Here is a 27,785-nt window from a genome sequence, read left to right as displayed (position 1 = left end):
GTTAAAATTAGCCAGTGATATCATCTTTCCATTAATAACTCTGTGTTTGTGCTGTGTTATTTATGGAAGGGAGAGTTCTTTCTATTTCTGCCAGGTGGCTGTGTTGCTTCAGTGGGTTCTGAGGTGCTCCTGACCTCTCTTCCTGCTGTGTATGTTACAAGGCTCTACAAGGATCACCCCATTGCTTGGTCAGCAGGTTCTCTCAAGAGCTGTGCTTTCTCAGCTGGAATTTCTGAATTCACACAATAATCTAATTCACAATCTAAATACTTCAGGTTTTAGTAGGTAATTGTTAAAGATGAAGGCAAATTCTGACTTGGAAAGAATGCATGAAAATGTAAAGGTTCTGAATTGAAAAGTTAACTTCTCCTTTAGGAAAACTCAACTGAGGGAGCTGCCCCATCCTGTGGTCTAGAGGTTAAATTTGGCACTCTGCTTCATACAAAATAGAGGAAGATTGGCACAGATGTTAGCTTGGGGCCAATCTTCATCAGCAAAAAAGAAAGAAAGAGAGTGAGGGAGGGAGGGAGGGTGGGAGGAAGGAAGGGAGGGAGGGAGGGAGGAAGGAAGGAAGGAAGGAAGGAAGGAAGAAAGAAAGGAAAGAAAACTCAAATGAATAATTTCTGTCTCCAAAGTGGCTAGTTACTGAGTTACTAGGTTCTAAGACGGGCTTTGGAGAAAGCAACAGAAGACTTCCACTTTGGTTTACTTTATACCTAATAATTTTAAATGATATTTGAATATATGATGAAGAAATGTAGTCACATAGATGCACCAGGGTACTCAACTGTGAGAAGACTTGCCAATCAGTAGGTCTAGACTGCCTTCTCATATCATTCATGCTCAGTGAAAGAAAGGCATAGGAAAAGTCTAAGAACCAATAGGAACTTTCCTGTGTGACCATCAGTGAGGTATAATTATAAAAATTTAGCATTAGGAGGAAGAACAAAGCACCCAATATAAGATTTTTGTAAGTGATAGAGATGGTGAGTAGCTAATCAGGATTCAATGAAAGAACCAAATGACCAAAATATTAATTTTAATTGGTAAATAAAATATACTTCGTCTGTGCAATGAAATTCAAAGTCATCAATTAAAAAAGAAAACACCAATAAAGGATAGCATTTCCAATGTCACAGAAAGGGAAATAAATTAACTAATAAGAAAATCATTTCTTAGATATTTTTGACTGAGAAAAAGAAGTTGCAGAACAGAATTATCTCAATCCTTTATATATATGAGAGGTTTTATTGTTTACAATCAAGAGAATGTAAAAATATCTAAACTAATCTATTACCACTTCTGGAAAAAAATCCTCAGAGCTAATAACCTTACTGTTCTTTTTATATGAAGTCATCATGAACCCAGCAGATGAAGATGAATAACTGCCAGGTGAGTTACTGAAGCTAGTGACATAGTGAAGCCATTGGGAAATGGGTTGTCCTGGCGCTTCGACTGAGACTTCCTCAAGTGTGTTTGGCAAGGTGACCATGTTGACACTCAGCTCTTGTAAGTGACTTAAAGTTCTAGGGGAGTCTTTATAATGTTATTTTGAGATTTTGAGTCATATCAAATGTGGAGAATTTCAGATTATGAGTGGGTTTAAAGACTTTTCATTATATCCTAGAATTTAGAGCATTTTCAGGACGTGTGAGTTTATGTGTGTTTGATATATATCAAAGGTGTGCTAGCTCTACTTCTGTTTTGTGCTTCGCTCTTCAGTGGACCAATGATTAATGAAACAACAATGATGAGATGGTCACGATCATGGGAAACAATACAAAAAACCAGAGATGTTGGTCATTATTGGTGCATCTAAAGCTAACAGTAAACATAATACTTGCACAGATAATCCATTCGCTGTGTCCACTCAAATTATCCATGTGGACTACAACACCACGGTTGTTTCTAGGAATTGTCAGGAGTTATGAAGATGACTACAGTTATTGACATTACCAAGTGTCACTATCAGCAAGATTTACTTTGGGAGTCTGCTCAAAGCCATGTCATCAGAAATCTTTTGCTTCCATAATTCTTGAGTCGTACTTAGCAAATGGTTGTGTGAAGTGTTATATGGAGAACTGTTGTATTTTGTCAGTGAGTATGTGACTGCTTGCAGAAGAGCACTTATTTCAGCGGCTGTTGGAGAGAAAAGATAGACTTCTGTCCAAGATAACTGATATAAATTTCCCAAAATCTAGTATTCCAAAAGTGTAAAATTGAGCCCTTCATCAAGGAGTTCACTGAGCCTTCCTCTGACTTAGGTTGACACCACTTTCTTCTGCTTCTCTGTTTATTCCTAGAATGCAGTCCCAACAGCACCTGCAGCAGCGTCGAAAATTCGCAGCTGCCTTCTTGGCATTCATTTTCATTTTGGCAGCTGTGGGCACTGCTGAAGCAGGGAAGAAAGAGAAACCAGGTAAGCAGTGGGGTTATGAAGGCAAGACTCTTCATTGATTACTGTCCATCCAATCCAACTACTTGATTTCTATCCTTCCTCCTTCCCTTCCTCCCTTTCTTCCTTCCTTCAAGTATTTACAGGAAGCTAAATGACATCTCCTCTGATTTTACCCCCACTGTAAGTCCTGAAATATAGATGGTGGTCATTAACATAATGGTCATCTTAGCAGCTACTATGTACAGAACATCAACCAGCAATCAGTAGTTTTACTTATGTTGCCTCTCTTTCTCAAAAATAGTTCTGCAGGAATTTTTGTTTTATCTTATATTTACAAAGGAGGAAACTGAAACTCAGAGAGGATAAAGCACATTTTCTATGTCACTCCCAATGTCACAAGGAGGCTGTGGAGTCTGTTTACATCTGTGATCCACTACACTTACATTATGCCATTCCATCTATAAGACAGAACAAGGAAGATGGACTTGCATTGAAATGGCTAATCTGACAACTGCTACTTCTAATAGAATGTTTTCTCATTTTTTAGGTTTAACTGTTTTTGACCATTGTGTCTTTTACAGAAATGTTCGCTTCTGAAAGGAGATGTCAGCAAATTACTTAGCACAGCCCCAGGCACTTAGTCGGAGTTACATTAATATTAGTTCTAGCTCCTTCCTCAGTTTTCTTTCTCCCTTCTCTTGGTCAATCATTGATTCAAGCCTTCAGCTAACACCTATCAAGTTCCTATTATTTATTGGACACTGAAGATGGAGGTAAAAGGCATAGAACCTGCTACAAAGGTGCTCAGGAATGAACTTAGTTGCATCTAGGACTTAAGGAGTTTTCTGAATGTTAATTATTTTTTCTTCTTTCTTTCCAGAAAAAAAAGTGAAGAAGTCTGACTGTGGAGAATGGCAGTGGAGCGTGTGTGTGCCCACCAGCGGAGATTGTGGGCTGGGCACCCGGGAGGGCACCCGGACTGGAGCTGAGTGTAAACAAACCATGAAGACCCAGAGATGTAAGATCCCCTGCAACTGGAAAAAGCAATTCGGAGGTGAGTCCCACCCCTACTGTCCTGTTGGTTTAATCTTCCACTCTGAGATAATTCTTGCATTCTTTCACCAAATGTCTTTTGAAGTTACTACTATTTAATTTAAATAGTAAGTTACTTTTGAAGTTACTACTGTTTAATTTATCAGATAACCAGACGTCTTACCTAACTCCAGGGTTTCTCAGCTTCAGTATGTGCATTTAGGATATTTAACAACATCTCTGGCTTCTACCCAGTAGTTTCAGGTAACATTCCCCGCCTCCACCAACTGTGAGGACTAAAAATGTCTCCAGATGTTACCAAATGTCCTGTAGGGGTCAAAAATAGTCCCTCATTGAGAAACACTGCCTTACCAATAGGGACGTAAAGTAGACCCTTGATCCCTCCTGACAGTGTTCATTGATCTATCTTCTCTTTCCTTTCTTTCCTTCTTCTGTTTCTAAGTTCCTTTTATCTTCCTTTCCACTTTTCTTATTTATTCTCCCCCTCCCTGAGATCTCTTTCTGTTACTTTCAGGCCCTCTCTGTCTTTTGGCCCTTCCCCACCCTCTATACTGGTTCACGGATTTACTTCTCAAACCCAGTGAGGATGGTCATAGCCACTTTTCATAGTCTTTTCTCTCACTGACCATTGCCAGTCTCATGCTGGCCTCATCTACCTAGTTAAGAAGGAATCTTTCAACGCTTATAACCTTAAACCCACTACTGAATACCCAAATTACCTGTTTTTTCCACATTCTAGACTTTTTGTTCTTCTTAGCCATGATAGGACATCATGCCCAAAATGTTCTCACTGTTCTACAGAAATTACAGGACAGTGAAGAAGGACAATGAATATATACACTATATCTTTTTCATTTTCTATAATCTTTGGGGTACTTTTTATGAGTGGAGATAAATTCTATAAAGGCATGGTGAAATTCAGATATGTTTGGTCTTAAATTGTATATGAGCACCCTAAAGATCCACTTATGAAAACTTTTAAAAAGCATATCTTGAAGGACTTATATTTAGAATATATAAAGAACTCTCAAAACTAACAATTTAATTAGGAAGTGGACAGACATGAGCAAACATTTTACCAAAGAATATATATAGGTGGCAAACAAACACCTGAAAAGATATTTAACATCTTTTCTCCACAAGAGGAATGGAAATGAAACCAAAGAGATATCACTATACACTATACACATATCAGAATGGCTAAAATAAAAAAATGACACCAAATGTGAGAAAGGATGCAGAGAAACTCTATCATTCAAACATTGCTGATGGGAATGTAAAATGGTACAACCACATTGGGAAAGAGTATGGCAGTTTTTTACAAAACTAAACTTGTGTTTACCATACAATGCAATGGTTTGACTCCTGGGCATTTATCCTAGAGAAATGAAAACTTATATTCCTATAAAAATCTGTACACAAACGTATATAGCTGCTTTATTTGTAATAGCCAAAAGCTGGAAACAATCCAGATATCCTTTAACTAGTAAATGGTTAAACAAACTGTAGTACATCCATACCATGGGATACTAGTCAGCAGTAAAAAGGAACAGACTTGATAGACACAACTTAGGCTGAGTGAAAAAAAAAAAACAATCTTAAAGGTTACATACTGTATGATTCCATTTATATAATATTCTTAAACTGACAAAATTATAGAGATGGAGAACACATTAGTGATTTCCAGGGGCTAAGGAGATGGAAGGGAGGAAGGTGGCCAGGCTATGACTATAAAAGGATAATCCCAGGGACTCTTGTGTTGGAACTCTTTTGTATATTAATGGTGGTGGTGTTCACTCTATCCACATGGGATAAAGTCACACAGAACTAAATACACACATACCCACATACACAAATGAGTCCATGTGAAACCTGTATAAGTTCCGTGGAGTGTGTCCATGTCACTTTCCTGGTTGTGCCATTGGACTATAGTTATGCAAGATATCACAATTGAGGGAAACTGGATGAAGGGTATATTGGGATCTCTATTATTTCTTACAACTGCATGCAAATCTACAATTATCTCAATACAAAGAGTTGAAAACAAAAATACGTCTTTATTTTCATGGCACTACAAGTGGGTCTTTCTAAGACTTCTGTCTGGTCCTATCCTACCTTTAGCGGAATGCAAATACCAGTTCCAGGCCTGGGGAGAATGTGACCTGAATACGGCCTTGAAGACCAGAACCGGAAGTCTGAAGCGAGCCCTCCACAACGCTGACTGCCAGAAGACAGTCACCGTCTCCAAGCCCTGTGGCAAACTGACTAAGCCCAAACCTCAAGGTGAGTTCCTGCCATTACACCACAGTTTTAATATGAAGGGACTGATGGACCTGGGCAGGATCTTCAGAGGTGGAAACTCAAATTTTCCAGAAGGAAATCTTGGTGAATTACCTGAAGAAAGGGATGAAAAAGCCCAGTATGTTGAGCATCACACAAGTACTTTTCAGCAGGCAATTGATGAGTTCAAATTGAAGTCCCCTGCACAGATAGGGGCGTTGGAACAGTCGCCTAGCACAAATAAACAACTTAGCAAAACAGGCCAATTAAGACAGTTGTTGAATGGTGGCTATATATTCTCAGCCCTAAATTGGGACTACATCTTAACAAGTAGGAACAGATTCACAAAGCTCATGAGGCAGAAAATTTAAAATCCAGTCTCTCCTAGATTATCCAACATACATAGTTTTCACATGTATAGTTATTTTACATTTTTTTCTTTTTCCACCACATAACTTGATAGGTTCTGTATTTCTTATACTTCTTTCAGAGCCTTTATATTTTATTAGGTAGGTTATCTTACCAACTATATTTATCATGGAATTATTAATTATGCATAGCTCTCTTTCTATTCATTCCCAGAAAGTCAAACTCTGCTCCTCATGCTGGAGAGAGTAAACCAAAAACAAGCATCATGGTCACGGTTTTATACAAATAAGATCCCACCTGAGGGAAGACAAGGGGTATTAAACTCTTTTATTCATAGGTGGTGTGGGCTGGATTATGTCCCCCCAAAATTCACGGGTTGAAGTTCTGGCTCCCAGTACCCCAAAACATGACAGTATTTGGAGATAGGGCCTTCAAAGAGGTGACTGAAGTTAAATGAGGTCATATGGGTGGGCCCTAATCCAATAGGACTGGTGTCCTTATGAGAAGAGGAGATGAGAACACTGATTGGCACAGAGGGAAGACCGTGTGAGGACACAGGGAGAAGGCAGCCATTTGCAAGCTAAGGAGGGAGGCCTCAGAAGAAGCCAACCCTGCAGCTCCTTGACCTCAGACTTCCAGCCTCCATGTCTATGAGAAAACAAATTTCTTTTGTTTCAGTCACCTGCTCTGTGTCACAGCAGCCCTAGCAAACTAATGCAGTGGGCCTCAGGGATCTCTAAATCAAATACCTTCCTGGCCTCTGCTCATACTGAACTCTGAAATGGACCTGAAAATTTATACTAGCCAGATTAACCGTAAGGAGAAACTCAGAAAAATGACCATGAAGCGTGTAATAAATGAAAATAGGGAAATTGCTGCTGATGGTCAGAAAGGACTCATTTCACAGGCCTAATGCTTCAGCCTCTGATGGAGTTGTCCTTAGAAATGGTTACCTCCAACTTCAGGATGGCCAAGAGCAGGCTGGACGACAGATGGCAAATCTAGGATGCAGGCTGCCCTTCCAGATTATGGAAATCTCTGCTGGTTATAGTGTTTTTGGAAGGAATGACATGTGCCTGGGGTCGGTGCAGTGAGTGAGTGTGCCACCTTTGCAAATGTCACTTGTCTGGAGACAACTACATAGATCTGATGAAAATTAGTGAAACATTTCCAAAGCTGGAAGAACTCAAAGATATAGTTTTCAAATTAATTTATTTTTAAGCCAGCCAGAGAACCAAAATATTCAGCGTAAATATAGAGTGGAAAAGAAAAGGAATTAAAGAAGTCTCCATGCTTTAGCATGGACTGCACGTTAGAATGTTTCATGGGAACTTACAAAAATCCCAGGGCCCAGGCATAACCCAGAACGACTAAATCAGCATCAGCAGTTTTGAAAATTAGAAGGCTCCTTTAAAAGATTTCAATATCAGCCAAAATTGAGAATTACTGCTCTAGTGTGAAATTCACAGACACCATACACACGCACACACACAGACACTCTGTCTTTGTTCTTTCTTATGGGTGAGAGAAACTTCACCTTAATGGGTGGGGGAAAAAAAGGGAGAGTGGTTAGGTGGTGGATGGTGGTGTGACTAAGTGAATATGAAAAATGTTGAAAAGTTTGGAATAAATAAGACAAAGCGGGGACATGATTAAGAAAGACCCCTCAGGATATTCAGTAAACACATTAAGCGAGGACACCTTTTTAACTGGACTGATGGATAGTTCACACTTTTAAATTTTCCCATCTAGCAATGTGTAATGAAGGTTAAAAGTTTGGTTCAGGGGGCCAGCCCGGTGGCATAGTGCTTAAATTTGATGCTCTGTTTAGGCAACCTGGGGTTCGCAGGTTCAGATCCTGGGTGCGGACCTACACACTGCTCATCAAGCCATGCTCTGGCGGCTTCCATATACAAAATAGAGGAAGACTGGCACAAATGTTAGCTCAGGGACCATCTTCCCCAGCAAAATGAGGAAGATTACTAACAGATGTTAACTCAGGGCCAATCTTATACACACACACACACACACACACACACACATAAAATTTGGTTCAGCCTTTCACCTTGAAAAATGGTAAAAATATTTCAAGTGGGTAGACATTCTGCAATTTTTTTTCTAGATCAAAAATTGAGGTATATAGTTAATTGAAATGGGATTACCCTGAATGAGTTCTTTATTTCACAACACTACCAGTTATGCATTTTGTAGGTCATTAAAATGCAACCTTCCCTGTGTGCGTAACATACTTTGTAGAAATTAACCAATCTTTTCTCTCTCAACAATGGAGGGTTTCATGAATGCCGTTTTGGCACCAGGCGCCCCGCACAAAGAAAAATGTTATCACAGGAATTGAGCTTGGAAGATCTGTCAGATAGCAGATTTTCTTAATGGGACTCACACATACTTTCCATGACTTACTTTTGTTGGTTTAAGTAAAATGTAACAAGTGGCATGTGTGGGTTGTGTATATTTCTGTACCGTTTTTCTCAAGTAACCATAAATGGATGTTACAGCTTTCCCTTTAGGTGTCTCTAACCTTAAGATGGCTCATATTTTTCTGATCAAGGAGAAATCAAATAACAAACAGAATCTGTATTCTCCTTAATATTGTTCCATTTCCACTCTCATACCGTGTTCTAGGTATTTTACATTTTCTATCTCCTAAAGTCCCATATATCCTTGCGAGTAGACACTATTATGAAGGAGACTGAGGCACACTGGTTAATTTGTTTGCCCAGGGTTACATTTCTAATAAATGACAGAGTGAACTCATGTTCTCTTTTGTACCCTGCTGATTTCTCACCTAAATCATATATGGGTATAAGCCAGCCTCCACAGTTTTTATTTTCCTCTGAAACAGGAGAAGGTGAGCTTTGTAAAGCCCCATACTGACATGCAAGATGCCTCTCAAATGGAAGAAGACATTTTCTAGAACGCTATTTCTAAATCTGTTCTGGAAGACATCCAACAGGATCAAAGTTTCCAGACGATAGGGATCTGGCCTCTTTTGTTCTTTACTGTACCCCTTCTGCTTAGAACAAGGAGTAGCACATAGTAGATGCCAAATAAACATTTGTGTAATAAGTAAATGCTCAAGGGAGAAAAGGTTTCACACACTAAATCCACCGCAGGCTGGTGGAAGCTGCAGGAAAGTCATTTAAGTAAATTTTTCTCAAAGTTATACAATTATAAATTATTTTCTTACTTTATTCAGGAAAGAATAAGGAAGGCATCAATGCTTTCCCCTATTTTAACTCAGTATATGAAAAGCACGGAGAGAGCTTGGCAACTTACTAATTTTGAATCGGACACAGTGATAGGCTCTCCACATGGTTTAATTTAAGCTTCAAAGGAACTCTATACAGTGAATTCTATTTATCGTACTTTATATATGAGAAAGCATAGGCTCAGAGAGGTTAATCAACTTGCCTGAGGTTTCACAGCTTGTAAGTGGTGGAAACCAGGATTCAAATTCAAAGCCAGGCTGATATGGAAGACCTGCTTCCTTTTCACTTGCACCAGGGTGCTTCTGGGTATTATAAACTCATGAAACTGGCCATATTAGATAAATCTCGATGTCTAGAATCATTAAGGGTTAGAACTTCTGAGGACCTTGCCTGTCATCTGATATAACCCTCAGGTAACAAATGAGGACGGAGGAAATCGGTGATTCAGCCAAGTCCATCCTATAGTTTGGCAGCAGAATCAGTTGCAGGTTTTGTTCTTTTCTGATGTCGTTTTTCTGCCTTTTCAGTCCAGTCACTGAGCTCATAGCCAGAAAGTACCGTTTTTCCCATCATTATCCTCATCAAACACATCATCAGTTCTGTTTCGCTTGTCCGTTTATTTGTTTTATAAAACTTTTTTGCTTGGCTTCTGGCCTCTTTTGTTTTGGGAAATGGGAATGGATTGTGTGAAACCCACTGTGGTGTAGGAAACATGCTGTTGAAACTTTAGAATGGAACCTAGAGCTGTTGGTAAGGCTGTGACCACCCAGCATTAAATTGAGAAAAGACTGGAGAATGGCATTGTGACTTCATTACTAATAAGGCTAAAATATTTAAAAAACTCGCTTGGGGAGCAAGGATGCTTAATATGTAGAGTTGCCATCTAAACTCTGGGAAATTACTAAATATCCCATTCACTTTAGTTAAAAATTAAACTTCATCACACTCCAGTCTAACAGCGTTACCTCTTGAGGTACAGAAGTGGTCCTTCCTGTTGCTATTGTACAATTTTGCACAAACCCTACGCTCTAGTCTTCATCCACAATTTTGATGATACTACATAGCAAGTCGGAAACCCTTATCTAAAGATTCTCTTGTGTTGGAACCCCACTTAACCTCAGGAGAGCTTTTAGTCATCTACTTGAATATTATATACCCAGAAGAAGAGAGAATATTGATATTCTTATGTAGACATGAGACTTGAAAGATGCGTAATTGGAATGTAGCTTTCCTGGGGATGGGGACAGGATTGCCCTGGGGAAGTCCATTGACTGACTGGAAGATTGGAACTGGAATTTGCTTAATTGCTGCCAGAATCTAGCAGGGATAAATTGGTGAGCAATTATGTTGAACACTTGAGATTTTAAGTTCTTAGGAAAGAGATTGAGAGTGTTAATTAATATTATTAATTAAGAAAATCCTGTCTCTGTCAGGGTTTTTGGCTGCAGCAAGATCTACTTTAGCTAGTTAAAGACAAAGGGGTGTATTTGAGGGTATTATATAGCTCACAGAATCTCCAGAAGGGCCAGATGATTTGTCTTGGATCTAGCAATATTGTGGCAAAAGGCAACAGATCCAAGAGAAATGTCTAATCACACCACACGGGACACATGTAACAGAAACCTTCCTGCTGAAATTCCCCACTGCTTAGCACATATAATTTGAAGAATTGAACACTGGAAACTCCACCATAGCGGTCCCCTAAAATCAGACACTTCCACCTCCCTTCTGCCAAAATAGCGAATCTCCCCAAATTTGGCCCTTTTTTCTGGTTGCTCACTTCTACCTCTAAGACTTATATAAGTGTGCCTGCTTGATGGGAACAAGGTCATATATAAAGTCATGCTGCAAGGGAGTCTGGGAAATGCGTCTTTACCTTTCAAACTCTACCTGTAAATATGAGACGAGAAGCTGAAAGGATCTTGAATTGGTATTTAGTGAGCAATCTGCCAAGGAGTATGCAGGAATGTCAGAATGTGTTGGAGGATGTCATTAGACCTAACTCTCTCTCCTCTTGGGCTAGATTAGGCCTTGATGAGATTTCTTGGAGAAGTTGCCAACAATAATCTTATATTGGGACAGCTGAGTACCCCACTGTAGAGAGAGTTAGGTCTCTTCTTGTTGGAGCCACTAGTAATTTTTTGTCGAGTCACTACAGTCTTTTCAGTTTGAAAAGAATCTTTAGGGATAATTGAGCTGTGAACAAGTTGAGAAAGTTGGAAATGTGCAGTCTGTGCTGACAGCACTGTATAAAAGGTCAGAGCAGAGAACCCTTTGGAGGGCAAATAACTCTTCTCTAAGCCACAAGTGTTTCTCAGTGGTCCCCTGGAGGCTGGGTTCACTGTAGAATTAGAAGATGGCCAAGCTAAGCAGGGCTGGCAGGATGGGCTCATCTGTGGACAGTCCTATCTGTGTGAGCAGGTGCAGTCCACTGGCAGATTTCTGTTAGTTATCACTGGAGTGTGGAATCTAAGCTGAGACTGAGGTGGGGGCTTGTGTGGAAGGCCCCTAAATGAGCTGCGATTTTCTCAGGTGCCACAGGTGATATGGCCTAATGATCGCCTTGAATCTAGAATTACATTCTAGAATCTTGAGTTACTGTTGATCTGGAAATTATTAGCTGTTACTTTTCAAACAAGATATATAAGGGGTATTGTGAAGGCTCCTTTTGATATCGACAGGCCAGCATGGCATTCATGTCAGCCTCTGAATTTGTCTGGCTAAAGGACTTTCTCAAATGGTTTCCGGGACTGGCAGAGGCAGGAGCACATGGATGGATGTCTATGTTACAGGTGGTCCAGGGAAATGTTAATCCCTCCTGCTGTCCTGTCCACCAATTCATGCTTTACTGGTACCAGGTCCTTGTTATATTTCCCTGCTCACGATCACTCCAATTCCTTTTATTTCTTCCCAGCTATTTCTGGAAGTTTTGCCATCTCATTGCTCTTTTTTTTGGACAGTTACCTAGCTCTCTCTTAGGTCTGACAATTCATCTTTAAAGATCAAAGAACAGCATCTGTTTAAGCGCAAGACTCAGTTGTGTGCGGGGCACAGCATTTGGCAGCTGATTATTAAATGGGAAAGGGGGTCAGTCAAGTGATATTCCCAGCATTCTCAATTCTCTACTGCTAAAGAGATTCTTTTGTTAGTTCTTTTAAAGATAAAAGAAGTTCCCCCACATTTCTTTCTATTTTCTGAGCTCTGACATCCCTTAGGAATGAGCATGGCAGCACTCTGTGGATGAGCTGTGCTAAGCTGAGAGACTTTGAACTGTGTTGAGAGAGGTGAAGGGGCTGAATCCCACTGCAGGTTAGCCTGGGATGGGCTCCCTGCCCCCTGGGACCCCCAAAGGGGTTGATGGTTTCTGCTCTTGCATTTAACCAGAAAGAGGCAGCCTGGGGTGCCTTGAGGGAATTTTGTCCTTTTGATCAGAGCGAAACTCTCTTATTCAATTTGTTCTCAAGATTTTGATTTCTTTTTTATTTTGCCTGTGGAAATGACTTTCAATATCTGTATTTTATTTCCCATCCATGATACTTGGATACATGTATACATCCATGTACTTATACCATGATACATCCATGTACTTGAAGTGACAAGATCTAATTCTGCCCCTTTCTTACTAGAATGATAATTTTTTGTCTCCTTTAAATTAGTCTACAATGAGTACTTCAGGCATTGTTGTAAAGATAAAATGAAGTCATATAGGTAAAAAGGCTTGATAAATGTGCAGTATTTTTAAGACTATTTCCTTCCTTCCAAATGAATTTCTTGAGCTGGGTGTTTCAGCACCTTTTCAGGCAAAAGAATTATGGTGATTACAATGATAGTAATTATAGTTAATATTTATTGTGAGCCTAGATGTTTTGCATATATTTTAGTACATTGCTCATACATTGTGTCGCTGAATATTCACAAAGACTCTGTGAAATAGTTGCGATTATCAGCCCCAGTTTTACAGATGAGGAGACTAAGTCTTCGAGAGGTTAGATGCCGGGGGTAAGGGTATACAGCTAATAAGCAGAGGGGCCAGGACTCAATTACAAGGCGGTCTGACTGTAGATCTCCTGCACTATCTGCAGCTCCTTCCCCTGTATCTATTCAATGCAGGTTTCTCAGTTTCTTATTTAAGAAATGTGATGAATTTCAGACCAACTTATTCTTCCTAAAATCCCTCTTTTATCATGGCTTTACATCAGCAACAGAATCATATCCTGATTCCTTAGCGGGACATCCTGCTCATACATCATCCAATTTGGCCCTTGCCTGATCCTTACTCCAGATATTACCCATATGCTCTGCCTCAGTCATACCAAACTCCTGGAGATGGCTGAATGGGCCACGATTTTGTATACGTCCGTATCTCTGCACCTGTGGTTCTAGAAACCTGGAACCTGTTCCTCTTCTTCTATACTTCATACATTTCATTCTGTAAAACCTAGCTTGCTCACTCAGCAAATATTTACTGAGTGGGTGTTACATGCTAGAGTTAGCACCAGGGATAAGCTAATGATCTATATGGACCTACACTGCAGTAGGAGAAGCAGAGGTCAAATGCCAATGTACTGTGCAGAATGACAAATGCTATGAAAGAGAGAAGCATATGGTCCTTGGGCACCGTTTCCCATTTATTCATTTATTTATATAATCTATTAAGAGCCTGCAATGGAGCAGGCAGTATGCTAGGTGCCACTTTCCTTCCCTCTTACTGCTATAGTCCATAGGCACCATAAATAAATAATAGTGACAAAAATAAATAAATAAATAAATAAATAGGGGCTGGCCCCGTGGCCGAGTGGTTAAGTTCGTGCGCTCCGCTGCAGGCGGCCCAGTGTTTCGTTGGTTCGAGTCCTGGGCGCGGACATGGCACTGCTCATCAGGCCACGCTGAGGCAGCGTCCCACATGCCACAACTAGAAGAACCCACAACGAAGAATACACAACTATGTACTGGGGGGCTTTGGGGAGAAAAAGGAAAAAAAAAAGTAAAATCTTTAATAAATAAATAACATGATAACTACATATTGGAGTAAGTCATCTCAAAAACGAAAGAGCCAAGTGTTAGAGTGACTGAGTTGGTGGGGGTGCTGTGGGGGGAGCTAAGTTAGCTAGAGTAACCAGGGAAAGCTTCTTTGAGAGGTAACTTTTGAAGTTGGCCTTGAAGATGGAGACAGAGCTAGCCATACTAGTGTTGTAAGTGAAATGAGGGGAAGTGCAAAGTCCCTGAGACTCCAAAAAATTTGTTTTGTTCAAAGACTAGAAGAGATCAGTGTTAAAACTTGCCAGACTTCCCTTCCCAGGCATTAAGTCGCTGCCTTCTCTCCGACGGCTGACTCCTCTGATGAGACATTCGTTCATTCCGCTGTAGCAAGTGCAAATTCGCCTCTCCCAACACTGAACCTCTCGAGGGCAGGGGCCACAGATCATTCACCTTTGTAAGTTACCACATCTCATAGTCCCCAGTCCACGAGAGGAACTCAATGAATAGTATTAACTTGAATGAATGAATGATGTGTCCAACTAAATTGTCCTGGTCTGGCTCACTAAGACCCATCATTTATTCACTGGCTTAAAAATGTACAGAGAAATCACTGTTAAAGCACACTGTATTCACCTGGAAGAAGAGTCCTCTGGGTGTTTTACTCCCATCTTTATTAAAGAATTTTTAGTCCTGTTTGCCAGGACAGATCGAGAGCTATGAACTATAAATATTTGTAGGGTTTACTTCACACGGTGTGCCTGCTTTCATCTCCCTTGGTAAATTCCACACTCAGAGGCTCATTAGCTGTTCACACACAAAACAGCTCTATATAATCAGTCTTAAGGAAGCCTGCATGATAGAACAATGTGCACACTAATTAGTTATTGAGTCAAGGGACCTTCTTTTTTCCCAAGTGAAACTTTTGCATTTCTTCTTTCTACCTTCTCTGGATTAAGCGTTTCTGCCATGTGTTTTAAGTTGCAGCCATTGGCATCAGCATTTCTTGGGAATCATAGAAGTAGTTCCTATTTACTGACTATTTATGATATGACAGGCATTATACTAAGCCCTTAGCATGCAATTGTCTCACTTAATCCCCACGGCAGCCCCTAGGAGATTTGCTCACATCTTATAAACAAGGACACCAAGGTTGCAACTTGCACAGGGTCACTCAGCCAGTGAGGGGTCATGCTTGAACTTGAAGTCAGGACTTGAACTCCAAGTCTGTGTCCAGAGTTCTCTTCTATTATGTCAATCCTTCTCAAACTGAGACCACTCTACAAGATATCTTTGGGTATTCTAAACGAAATTCATAATTTTGGTTTTTGTTTCAAGATAATCCTAAAACATTAATATAAGCATGTTTGGGGTCATTTATATTGTTCTGTCAGTTTTTGGCTCAAGCTTGTTTTTATGTAATAGTTGCACTGAAGCAAATGATAATTTCTAGTGCTGCATTCATCAAGCTGAGGTCCTTTAAAAGGGCTACGGTCCTCGAGACTAAGACATAGCAGTGCGATGCACCTGTTACACCCAGATGCCTCCCAGGCTGGATTCAGGATTGCCTCCTCTCTGCTGTAAGATTCATTGAGACACTGGTGCTTCACGAGGATCAGAGGCGCTGGTGTCCTGGTAACAAGCGCTGCCAGTGGAGACGCTTCGCACCCTCCCCGGGACTCCAGCCAGCTCTGCACTGATGCAAAGCCTCCGGGAACCTACAGGGAAATCAGAGCGGGCTGGCTGCTGCTCAGTGCACAGAGCTGGGGAAAAGAAAAAAATAAAGGTTTTTTCTAGAGGAGTAAACAATGTGTTTAGAAGAGCATATCAGAGATCCAAAGAGTAAGAAGCAGGTAAAAATTTTCCTGGTGTCCTACTGCTCAGCACACAGGAGGCAAGACCCAGAGTTGTTCATGCATTACGTGGTCTAATGCATTCACAGCGCTTGTTCTTGCAAGGCTTTTGAAAATTATTTTCATTCTACAGAAAATAGAAAAAAATTATTTTCAGATCTTTTCCCAGACACACAAGAGTAATAAATTAAGCTGCTATAAAGGCTACTGTCTAAAATTGTAGAGAAGATCAGGGGAATCTCCTTAGATGTAACCTTTGCTGCTGCATAGACAAGAGTGCTGGGTGTGGTGGGGATGGGAGAAACGACATGGGGAAACGGAGCTCACTGTTCGAAATCTGGAGGACAAGGACAAGGAGATGGGGGAAAGGACTGATGCAGTAAGCATTTGTGAAACAATTAATGAACATAAAATCCTACATTACATAGTACCAAAGTCACATATTTAAATAATGTATATTTAAAAGTCTAGGGGACAAATAAAAAATGACAATAAACTCATATGTATATTTCTAAATTATTTTATTGAGGTCATATTGGTTTATAACATTGTGTAATTTCAGGTGTACATTATTATATATAAGTTTCTGTATAGATTGCATTGTGCTCACTACCAATAGTCTAGTTTTTATTTGTTATCATACATATGTGCCCCTTTACCCGCTTGCTCTCCCTCCCGCCCCTGTCCCCTCTGGTAACCACTAATCTGTTGTCTTTGTCCGTGTATTTATTTATCTTACACATATGAGTGAAATCATATGGTTTTGTCTTTGTCTGGGTTTTTCACCTTAACATAAAACCCTCAAGGTCCATCCATGTTGTTGCAAATGGGACGATTTTGTCTTTTATATGACTGAGTAGTATTCTGTTGTGTATCTATATATATGTACTACGTCTTCTTTATCCATTCCTCAGTTGATGGGCACTTGGGTTGCTTCCATGTCTTGGCTATTGTAAACTCACATGTATTTTACACCTCTACAACTAATGAAGGCGCTCTGAAAGATATACAAATATGAAAGATGTTGGGAAATCTAATTCAGTGATGTATCAGTTTACTGGGTGACAAACAACAGAAATTTATTTTCTCACAGTCTAGAGGCGAGAAGTCTGAGAGCAAGCTTTCAGCAGGGTTGATTCCTTCTGAAGGCCACGAGGGAAGGATCTGTTCTAGGTTCTCTTGGCTCGTAGATGGCCATCTTCTCCTGTGTCTGCAAGTCATCTTCCCTCTGTAAATGTCCATGTTCAAATTTCCTCTTCTTATGAGGACAGCAGAACTACTGAATTAGGGCCCACCCATATGACCTCATTTTAACATAGTTATCTCTGTAAGGACCTATCTCTAAATATGTTCGTGTTCTAAGGTACAGGGGTTAGGACTTCAACGTGAATTTTTGATGGGGAGATAATTCAGCACAAAACAACTGATTATGTATATATATATGTATATACATATATACATATATATATATATATATATATATATATATAAACCAAAAAGAAGAATCCATTTGGGAGCAAATAAAAAATGATTTATGGAGGTGTACTTACTAAAATTTTAAATATTCTGGAGTTCAAGCTTTCCCCTTTTTTCATAAATCACATTTTGATTTTCTAGTAGCACTAGTTGTATAATATTAAACATCAGCTATGACAATAGAAAATAATGATGTGTAAAGTGGGAACTACTTATTGTTGTTTATAATAATACATCTCATTTCTGACTTAGGCTACCAATATAATTTATATGAGACAAATTTTATACCTGTGCCCTTATCATTGCAGAAAACAAGCTTTTAAATATTTAAATATTATATCAGAAATAAATATTCTTCTTTTTTGCTTTGATGTGGAAGAAGTCAGTGAATCCATGAGTAGGGAGGTCACTGTCAAGAGCTGTAAGGTCTTGAGAGTGGCCTACAAATTGAGAAGGGGCAGATGCTTTTGCTGAACAGAAGAAACCTAAACATTGATTCCCCCACTCACAGTTTTCTCTGTGTGTGTGTGTGTGTGTGTGTGCGCGCGCACATGCATTTAGTATATTACTCTATTCTAGCTGACTTCTAGAGTTCTTCAAAGTAACTTGAGAAAGATGAGAATGGAGTTAGGGCCAGCAGTAGCACCAAGTGTGACAGCACACAGTGACTGTCAAACCAAACACACACACACACAGACATGCGCTGAGTCTCTAACAGAGGTATTATTGTACCCACAAATGCATAGGCATAATTCTCAAAGCTACCTACATAAAATTATACGTTCTTTCAGAGTTTCACTTGCTTTAGCCATGTTTGCCTTTCTTCAATTTTATTTAGTACTTAAAAACATTTTTTGCCAAAGGCGAAGAAGACAAAATTTAGTATTTAGCAACTGAGTATTGAATACACACACACACACACACACACACACCCTCTGATTTTCCTTCCATAACTACACAAAAGTGAGAAAGCCCTGGATTAAAAGACTTGCAGAGGAAGCACCTCTGATTCTGTTCTTCTCTCCTGATACTGCTCTTCTCTCTCATGACTCTCAGGAGAAATCCACAAAAACGTTCAGCTGTTTTTACATTTCCAAACAAATGAATAGGTGTAGCTAAAACATAAGGATGACGTAGATGTGTTGAGCTAAAAATAGGGGTTTAACTTGGTGATTTTCTACCTGGTATACACAAGTATGTAGGTCAGATCAGTGAGTGACCCCAACACACCATGACTCTGTGGTATAAAGAAAATGCATCCTAAAGAGGGTCCCTTTCTTGATGGGTTGGAGAAGCTAAGAGATATCTCAATTGCTTCCCCTAAAGAAAGGGAAATGGAGACACAGGAAGGAAAAGAGGCTGAAAAGGCTGTAGAGAGGAATCTTTGGATGAGGGGAGAAAGGCTTCACCTACTGATACTGGGTGAGTCGCTTTGGAAAATAACTGACACGTTTAGGGACGTCTATCAAACTTGCTCTGTGTGGTTGGTGAAATAATTACCTCATTTCCTCCACTAAACCTTCAGTTAAATCTACATTACTCACTAGCCTTCATAGCTGAGCTTTCATTTTTGAGGCAATGCAGTTAAGGGCTGAGTCACCTCTCAAAGTATATGGGGGTAAAATAGAGGTTCCCCAAAGGGCCGGGCACAAGACATGTTTAGTCTGTGTCTAGACACAGATGCATACTCTTTCATTCACATCTACTTGATGTTGGAAAGCAAATGTGTAGAAGGGCAGATAGTTGAGAGAGAGTACTAGGTATTCTGTTATGAAACAGAAAGCTGATGAGCAAAAATGAAGGTGGACAGTAAGGAAAGACCAGATATCAGCATGTGGGCAGCACTGAGGGGCAGTCATACGTATGTGTGTATGTATGTATGTATGTGTTCCACACATAATCCTAGCAGTAAATGCATTGAGTCCATAAAAGAAGCAAAATGTCCAAAATGAAGTAAGTGCTTATTACAAAATAAGAAGTCACAGAAGAAACAACAAAATTATTACATAGACATTGAACTGAACCATATCTGAGAATGATATATTAAGAAAACTTTTAAAAGATTATACTTTTGATTTTTAAATAGAAATTTCATCTTCTCTTGTGCCACTTAATACCTGCTACCCCAATTTAAACTGAAATATTGAAAAATTTAATGAATGGTGCCATGTCAGGAAGCCTAGCCAACTAGTACCTGGATTCTGGGTGGATCATGAGTTGTACATTGAGTTAAATAAGCCTTATTATCAGTTCTGAGGCATAGCTGGCATAGTAAGAAGGATCAGATATTTACAGGTGACTGGGCAGCTAATTCTTCAGCACAGGTGAATTCCTTTAAATAGGTTCATGGAGCATTAAAGGCAGCTGGGTGGTACTCAGGCTTTTGGACATATTTACATTGTGACAGTACTCTTTGACAGTGATATCATCCTTTTCCTTCACTGGGTTCTCATGATTTATTGAAGGAGTCTCCAGAGGTTAACTTTAGTGGTCTCTATGGCACGCCTCCAGCTATCGCTGACTGGCTGGCACTCTTGACCTCTGAATCTGCTGTGTCCATTTCTGAGTGTCCATAGCTTCGCTTCCTCATATATGAATTCTACCTCTTAAGGTGCAAATCTCTTATTCCTACTCTAATCAATAGTTCTTCCCATTGGTTTAATGGCCCAAAGCCACTTTGTTTAAGTCGGTAGCAAACAAAAGTTGACTCACTTTGGTTAAAATCTGGGCTCCTCTCAATCATTTCATCTCTAAATCCTTTTTATGTTTTCTGTGTACACAGCAGGCCATCTGTAAAAAAAAGGAATCAAATCAAGAAATTTTGTTAAGAAAATGAGATAAACTTATTCCAAAATTCTCAACTCTTCTACTTCTTGGACTAGTATCTCCCCTACAGGTCTTTGAAAAACTCTTAAATTGATGTATTTCTTTCAAGGCCCACTACTAATCCCATTTCCCCCAGATTTCCCTAATATTGAAATGGATGTTTACTTGTACTAACTACATGGCAATCCTATTCCTGAAGGGCTTCTCAATAGATGAGGAAGAGTTGATTCATGCCATTTGATCATTTGCCTTTCAAGAGCAAGTTTGCTGTGATAGGGTCTCATCTAAGTTGCTGATAAAAATTTAAATTAGTACTTCCTTTCAAGAAAGAAATTTGCCAGTACATATCTAGAGCTTTAAAAATGTCCTGCCCTTTGATTCAGCAGATCCTCTTCTAATAATCTATACTGAGGCAAGACAAATATACAACGATTTGTCTGCAAAAACACACATTGCATCATTATTTATAATAACAAAAAGTGAGAGCATGCCAACCGACCAACAAAGGAAGAAAGATTATAAAATATAAGGACTGGAATGACAGGAAGGAATACTACCGGGTCATGTTTCAAAGTATATGTGACGGCATGGAAAATAATACAACAGAATTTTTAGTAGAATATACTTGATCGACTGTGAATATGTTCCTAGTTAAAGTATATATTATATCTATTCATAGAAAGGAAACATAAATAAAACCTGCTGTTAAAAGTGTTATTTCTAGATTGTGAAACTATGAGTAATTTCTGTTAAAACATGTATATACTTTTTTAATTTTCTATATGAGCCTATGTTGCTTTTAAAACCAGAAAAGTAACTAATATTTTTTAAAGAAGAACGAAATAACTCAGAGAGGAAAAGCTCTCTGTTTCCTTCATGCTAAATTGGCTATAGGCATACTTTTTGTCCCTAGTAACATGCATCAGTGATGTCATAGTAACTCGCAGAAAGAGAAATAGGCATTGAAACTATAAAAACAGCTGCCACATACCCGTCATCTTTAATATAAACATATACTTTTAGAGTGTTTTACAATTTTGAAAGCCCCTCACATAGAGCAATCCTGAAAACATTACTTGTAATGTAAACTCTGTGAGAGCAGAATTGTGTCTTGTTAGCCATTACATCCCAGCATGTAGAGCAGACCCTGATAAATAGTGGGTATAGGGTGTATATTTGCTAAATGAATGTTTTCTGAACAGTAGTAGTAAAATGCAATCTTAGAGGTCGTAGTCTCACGTGATATTCACAATGGCCCTCTGAGGAGGAGATATTCGATTTTATTATTCTCAGTTTACAGGAAACAGATGTGGAATAATTGATTTTCTCAAGATCACAGAGCCACTAAATGGCAGACATTGATTAGAACCAATTCTCTAGGTGAAGACTTGGTTCCCAGTACCATTCTAAAAGAACTTCATTGTTTCCCCATAACCTTACTAAACAAAAGGCCACGGTGTCACTTATGACTTCAGTGTCCATCAGGGTTTTGTTTTCTATTCAGAATAAAACAGTATATGGGCTCAGAATTTATTGTAGCATGGCTCCTCTTAATTCTTATGGATTCTTCTCACTACCTCTCCTCTTTACTATCAGTAGTTGCTATGCATTGAAAGAATTTTCTTGGCTAAATTTTGAATTTTCTGCAAAGAATACAGTAAAGATGGCGCTCCAAGAGCTATGACTCATAGCTATGTGAGGAGCCCGAATCCTTTCTAGAGTATTTCTTTTTAGGAAAGTCTTAGGACTTTCTGAAACTTTTAAGAATTTCTGAATACTTTCAAACATATCTTAAACAAAACAACCTGTTTCTTTTCAAATAATACAAAGTTTTACATTCCTACCCTGAGAGAGATGAGTACTATCCTCCATCAACTCAAAAACTGGCCAAAGAGAAGGGAGAAGGTTTGTAAACCCAGGAAGCTGAAACACCCCAAGGGCACTACTGTGAGTTTCCAGTGCAGTGATGTCCTGGCAGGGATCATGCAAAAGAAAAGAATAAGTCACTTTTCAGGCAGGTGCCCTTTACTCTCACATTTTGGCAATGGCCCATTTCCTGTTTGCATTCCTTTCTGCTTCACAGCCTCAATCCAGGTGGGGAAGAGTGACGCGGAACCTGGGGTGTTATTTGATGTGTGGCATGTGTATACTTCCTTCCCTTGACTGGGCTCTTTTCAGTGTGAACTAAGGTGTCCTACTGTTTCACATAAGGACAGTGATCATACTGGCCCTTAAAATCTTTGGGAGTAGCTGCTGTATGCCTCTATTACAAAGCACTTTGCTTTACCAAGTTAGAGCTCTGCTCCAGGCCAATTCGTGACCCTCATGCTCATAGTAAAGATTTCTCTCACTGTAACCTTGAAAGGCTACTAAAATGGGACATTACTTTTACCTGCAGAGTTAATTCAGGCTTCTACTTTAAAGACAAGAATAAGTATTGAGAAATTTGGATAAATTTCATGTATATATGTTTGTAATTTGATTCTTCACAAAATATTTTTGTTTAAAGAAGAACTGAAATATTGCAAGCTTCTGATTGAATTTACACTCTTTACTTTCCTTGGCAAATACTATTTTTCTATATATTAATCTGCTGACTCTTTCCATTTCCCATTCAAGTGTTCATTTCTTCACTCTTCATGCAACAAGTATTTCAGGAGCACTTATCATATACAAAGCACTGAAGACACAGATGCAAAAGATAGATGCAGTCTCTACCCTCATATGAAAGGGGAAATGCATATTAAATAACTAGGTACAAAATTAGCAGTTCAATTCTAACTTTGGTAAGAGCAATGAGAGACACAATGGAAGTATCTAACTGTGGGTGAATTTGCTTAGTCTGGAAGTTCTGGGAAGGCTTCCTTGAGGAAGTGAAATTGAAGCTAAGCTCTTAAGGGTGAGTAGATATTGACTAAGCAAAGTTGAAATAGTAGGAGTAAAAGCATTCAGGTAGAAAGGCCATTACGTGTAAAGGCTGAGGTGGAAATAACCAAGGAAAACTCAAGGAACCACCATAAGGAAGATTGGTTCATGGTGGGCCAGTGAAGCACGTATTCTTGCTGTGCTACAGATTTATTTATTTCACTAAAGATCTACTAATCACTGCATATATATATATACACACACACACACACACACATAAATATATAATGCACTAGGCACTATGCCATGGGCTAGGGATATGACAGTGAGTAGACATTCTGCCCTCTCACAGCTTATACTTTGGTGGCAATGATGATATTAAGAGATAAGTGCTCTGATAGGGGAATAAAGGGAAAAGGCTTCTACTCAGACCGAAAGGTCAACAAACTAGAGGTGGTATCAAAACTGGTACCTGAAAGACAGTAGGCATTAAGAAGATTGAGGTGGTAGTGGAAGTGTGGGATTGATCGTATGAAGAGTGAGTTTGAAGGCCAAAGACTAGGAGAGAAAAAGAAGGATGTGCTTGGGGACTTGAAATAAGCGTAAGTGTAGAGACTCAAATAAAAGGAGGTGATTTGAACAATGGACAAGATATAAGCACAAAATAAGATGAATAGGCATTTACTACGGATGTGATGATTAACGGAGGCAGTGCTATGTTGGGTGAAGAGGTCAGACAGAGTCAGGGAATGGCCTGCCATCTGATTCTACTGCTGGATCATTGTAGATCTTGAGGAATCACTGACCCTCTTTTGGCCTTTATTTCTTCATTGATTACATAGTTGGACTACGTTCTTTCCTGATCATAGATTCCATAATACTATTTAAAAGCCCTCATGTAGGCTGGGCAAAGTTTGAGAGGTCGTTCATAAATTTTTGAGGCCACAGAGACAAATAGTGACAAAGCCCATTTAGTCTCAGTAATATATACATAAAAGTCAGTAAAAAATTATTTTTGATTAGAAGCAATATCACCGACCCAATTTTCTTCTTTATTCTCAAAAATCTGAACCCTTAGTTATGTGAGAAATAAAATTTATTTCATGCAAATTCAAATTCTTCCTTCTTACCACTGCTTTTTACTGAAAACGTCTCATTTTTCTGTTTATCTTGAACCCAAAGTGGACTTAAGGTCTGAAGTGCCTCAAAGGAATGCCATGAAGACTTGCCAGTTATGTCAAAAACTAAATTGATTGACGGTGTTAAGATTAAATGAACAATTGGTTGACTTCTTGACATTTTTATCAAGTGGTTAATTAATGAATATAAAATAAAGGTCAGGCTCAGGTAGAGAGAGGATGTTCTCTTGCCTTTACCACGGAGAATTGGGGAGAGATTCCCATTCGCAAAGTGTTCCCTGAAATGGACAACCTACATTCGCTAGATCAAATAGTGCCCAATATTCAGAATAACTTCAAGTTTTATGAAATAAATGTATACAAACCCCTAATTAGTATAACAGCCATTCAGATTTATGTATGAAATAAGGACATGCTAGCCAAAATATGTAAATCACTGTCATAAATATCCACTCTATTGGAAAGGTAGAGGATTACAAATTACTGAGGCTTCCCCAGTAAGGGATTTGGAGAAACTGAGACAAGAGAAACCAGAATTAGATCCCAGTTGACACTCTAGATTATTCCTTGATGATACCATCCTAATATACAGCTTCTGCTTAAAATGTCAGCCCAAGACTAGGAATTACTAAATGTTCAGACACTGACTATTTGTTTAGAAATTAAACAGAAAACCTTCTTTGACCTTCTAGGTATCTTTGAACTTGGAAGTTCTGGTCATCTCACTTTCAAAGCTCATGAGAAGGACACATTTATAATGACAAGCAAAAATAAAGAGGGTGAAAGATTAAGTCTTTTCAGTATAGAAAGGGGGAAATCTGAGGATAGGCATGAACAAAATGAATACCTGTGAGCAGCAATTTAGCAGGATTTTAGCAACCCCTGATCTAATTGTGTGTGAAGCTTGAAGCTTTAGTAAAAGAGGCTTAGAACAATTACTTTGTACAGAAAAACTACTTTGTCTAGTATATAATGGACTTTAGACTTTTCTGAAGAGGTGGTAAGGATAAGAATGGACAAGGTTCAAGCTCTGCTTAAGTATAAGCTAGGATTTGTACAACATTTGTGGTTGGCATCACGTGGCCTCTCATCATAAGCTTTAGGGCCCTCTTGGACTCAGGCCCTATGATCCAATGAACAATGACCTAATCCCTGCTGGCCACTGTTTTTGTCCTGGTAGTCCTGTTTCTTACACATTCAATGACCTCCTCAGACAATATATGATGATGAAGAATATTAATTATACAGAGATATGACCTCTTGTTCTTAGTCTATTATCACACTAATGATAACTGCTAACCTTTATTGAGCACCTGCCATTGTGCCATATTCTGTTCTCAGTGGATTTTATACAACTCATTTAATTTGGATATTAACCCTGTGAAGTGGTACTAGTCAGATTCCTATTCACAAGTGAGGAATCTGAGACAAAAATACATGAATTAACTTTCCCAGAGTTTCACCGTATCTTAGTGATGGAGCCAGGATTTAAGCTCCAGTAGTCAGGCTCCATTGCTAGGTACCTAACCCATACATTTCTGCCACTACTGTGGACCAGATGAGGAAAGGATGTTAGAAACATTTAGCAGCATCTTTTTCAGTGCTAGCCCAGTAATTACTACCATTCTCATCTTTGGAGCCAAAGTTGACATATCCTATCCTATCCTAAACTGCATTCTCCTATGCTTAGGAAAAGGGAGATGGCAAGATGATTGAATGGAAAAGGATGGAGTCTTTTGATTTAAATTTTCATGGCTTTACTTACATGGTTCAGCCCAGGTTGGTGCATTCCATTTGCTTCATCCAAGACTAGGAGTCCCTACAGGGTCAAAGCTCCATATGGTTGATAGTTGGTCCTTCGTATATGAATAGCTGGCCAATACATAAGCAGAGGGAAAATCGGGAGTGGACGCACTGTGAAATTGTCAGAAAAAATGCTTCCCAACAGTCCCATGGAAAGGGAATGTGGGGAGTGAGGGGCTAAGCAAAGCTTCTGTAGCTCTCCACTGAGCAATGACCTGGCTTATTCTCTCAGAGACGCCAGCTGCGTTTCTATTTTCTAAGTAGGACCCCCAGACAGTATTTTGTATATCAAATGGGGGCAACCAATAAGATGAGAGACATTTACAGGTATTCACATGGAGGTAGACTGTATTACTCTTGCTTATTCTCACAGGCACTCTCCTGGCAAAAGCAGGCACAAGCGCGTGTGTGCCTGTGCACGTGTGCGCACACACACACACAAACACACCCCTTGTCTTTCCATCTCATCGTTTCATTCCTGGCCAGTTAAGAGGAAAGTGGATCCCTCTCCCACCATAGCTTACTAATGTGATGCTTTTTTTCTCTCTTTCTTCTATTTTCAATCACAGCAGAATCTAAGAAGAAGAAAAAGGAAGGCAAGAAACAGGAGAAGATGCTGGACTAAAAGATGCCACCTTCTGTGGAACATGAAAAGGACGTCAGCAAGCAAGATCAGTTAACTATTGCATTTATACCTACCGTAGGCTTTTTATTCAAAATTATCTATAGCTTAAGTACACAATAGGCAGAAACAAAAAGAAAAGAAAATTTTTGTAGTAGCATTTTTTAAATGTATACCATAGTACCACTAGGGGCTTATAATAAGGACTGTAATCCTATTTAGACAGTTGACTTATAGTACATGATAAATGGTAGAAAATTGAGGTAAGTTTTTTGAAGTTATGTGATATTTTACATTTAAAATCTTTTTTTTTTTACACTTTTTTCTTTTGGCAGCAATTTAAATGTTATGACCATGTAAACAACTTCTCTTCTTAGGTAATTTTTTTCTCTAGACTTTTTTTCCCAATTGAGAAAAGTATATACTAAACAAAGCAGCAATAAAATTATAATCATCCTATTTGAGGAAAACATCTTGTTTTCTGCCAATGGATTTTTAAAAAAATTGTAGTCAGCAAAATAGGGGGAGGGAAGCAGAGCATGCCCTAGTTCCATGTTGACTTTTTTTTAAAAAAAAAATCATTAAAACATGAAATTCTTTCACTTTGGCAGAAACATTTGTTTTCTTGATGAAATTATTTTTCCATCTGAGGAAAAAATGATTAGGAAAATAAATCAAGGTGATGCTGAAAAAAGGGTGCTTTTGTGTGTAATAATTTATATTATAACCCACCTGCGTTTGTCACCTACACTCCCCCCATCAACCTGTTAGCAGTGAGAATTTATCATACCAACTAATTTAGTCACTCTTGGCTACAAATGTTACAGAGGATTTTATTTAGATATAGATAAATGTAGAGGTAGATATAGATATCTATATGTCTCTACCTATATA

At 39.0% G+C, this 27,785-nt stretch overlaps 1 protein-coding gene across 1 annotated transcript in view; it reads left to right on the top strand.

The window, feature by feature from the left end:
* Positions 1–27,574, top strand: part of PTN (pleiotrophin) — a gene marked incomplete at its 5' end in the record, with an annotated part of 101,042 nt that extends 73,468 nt beyond the window's left edge. The window contains 4 exons of the mRNA XM_046668949.1: positions 2,304–2,420; positions 3,279–3,452; positions 5,573–5,734; positions 26,839–27,574. Coding sequence (XP_046524905.1) covers positions 2,304–2,420; positions 3,279–3,452; positions 5,573–5,734; positions 26,839–26,894 — 509 coding nt within the window. The remainder of the gene's footprint in view (positions 1–2,303; positions 2,421–3,278; positions 3,453–5,572; positions 5,735–26,838) is intronic.
* Positions 27,575–27,785: the final 211 nt, after the last annotated feature.

The sequence above is a fragment of the Equus quagga genome, chromosome 8, assembly GCF_021613505.1.
Source record: "Equus quagga isolate Etosha38 chromosome 8, UCLA_HA_Equagga_1.0, whole genome shotgun sequence".
NCBI classification, from domain to species: Eukaryota; Metazoa; Chordata; class Mammalia; order Perissodactyla; family Equidae; genus Equus; species Equus quagga.
Note: the sequence above shows the minus strand (reverse complement) of the source record. Positions and strands in the feature narration are given on the sequence as shown.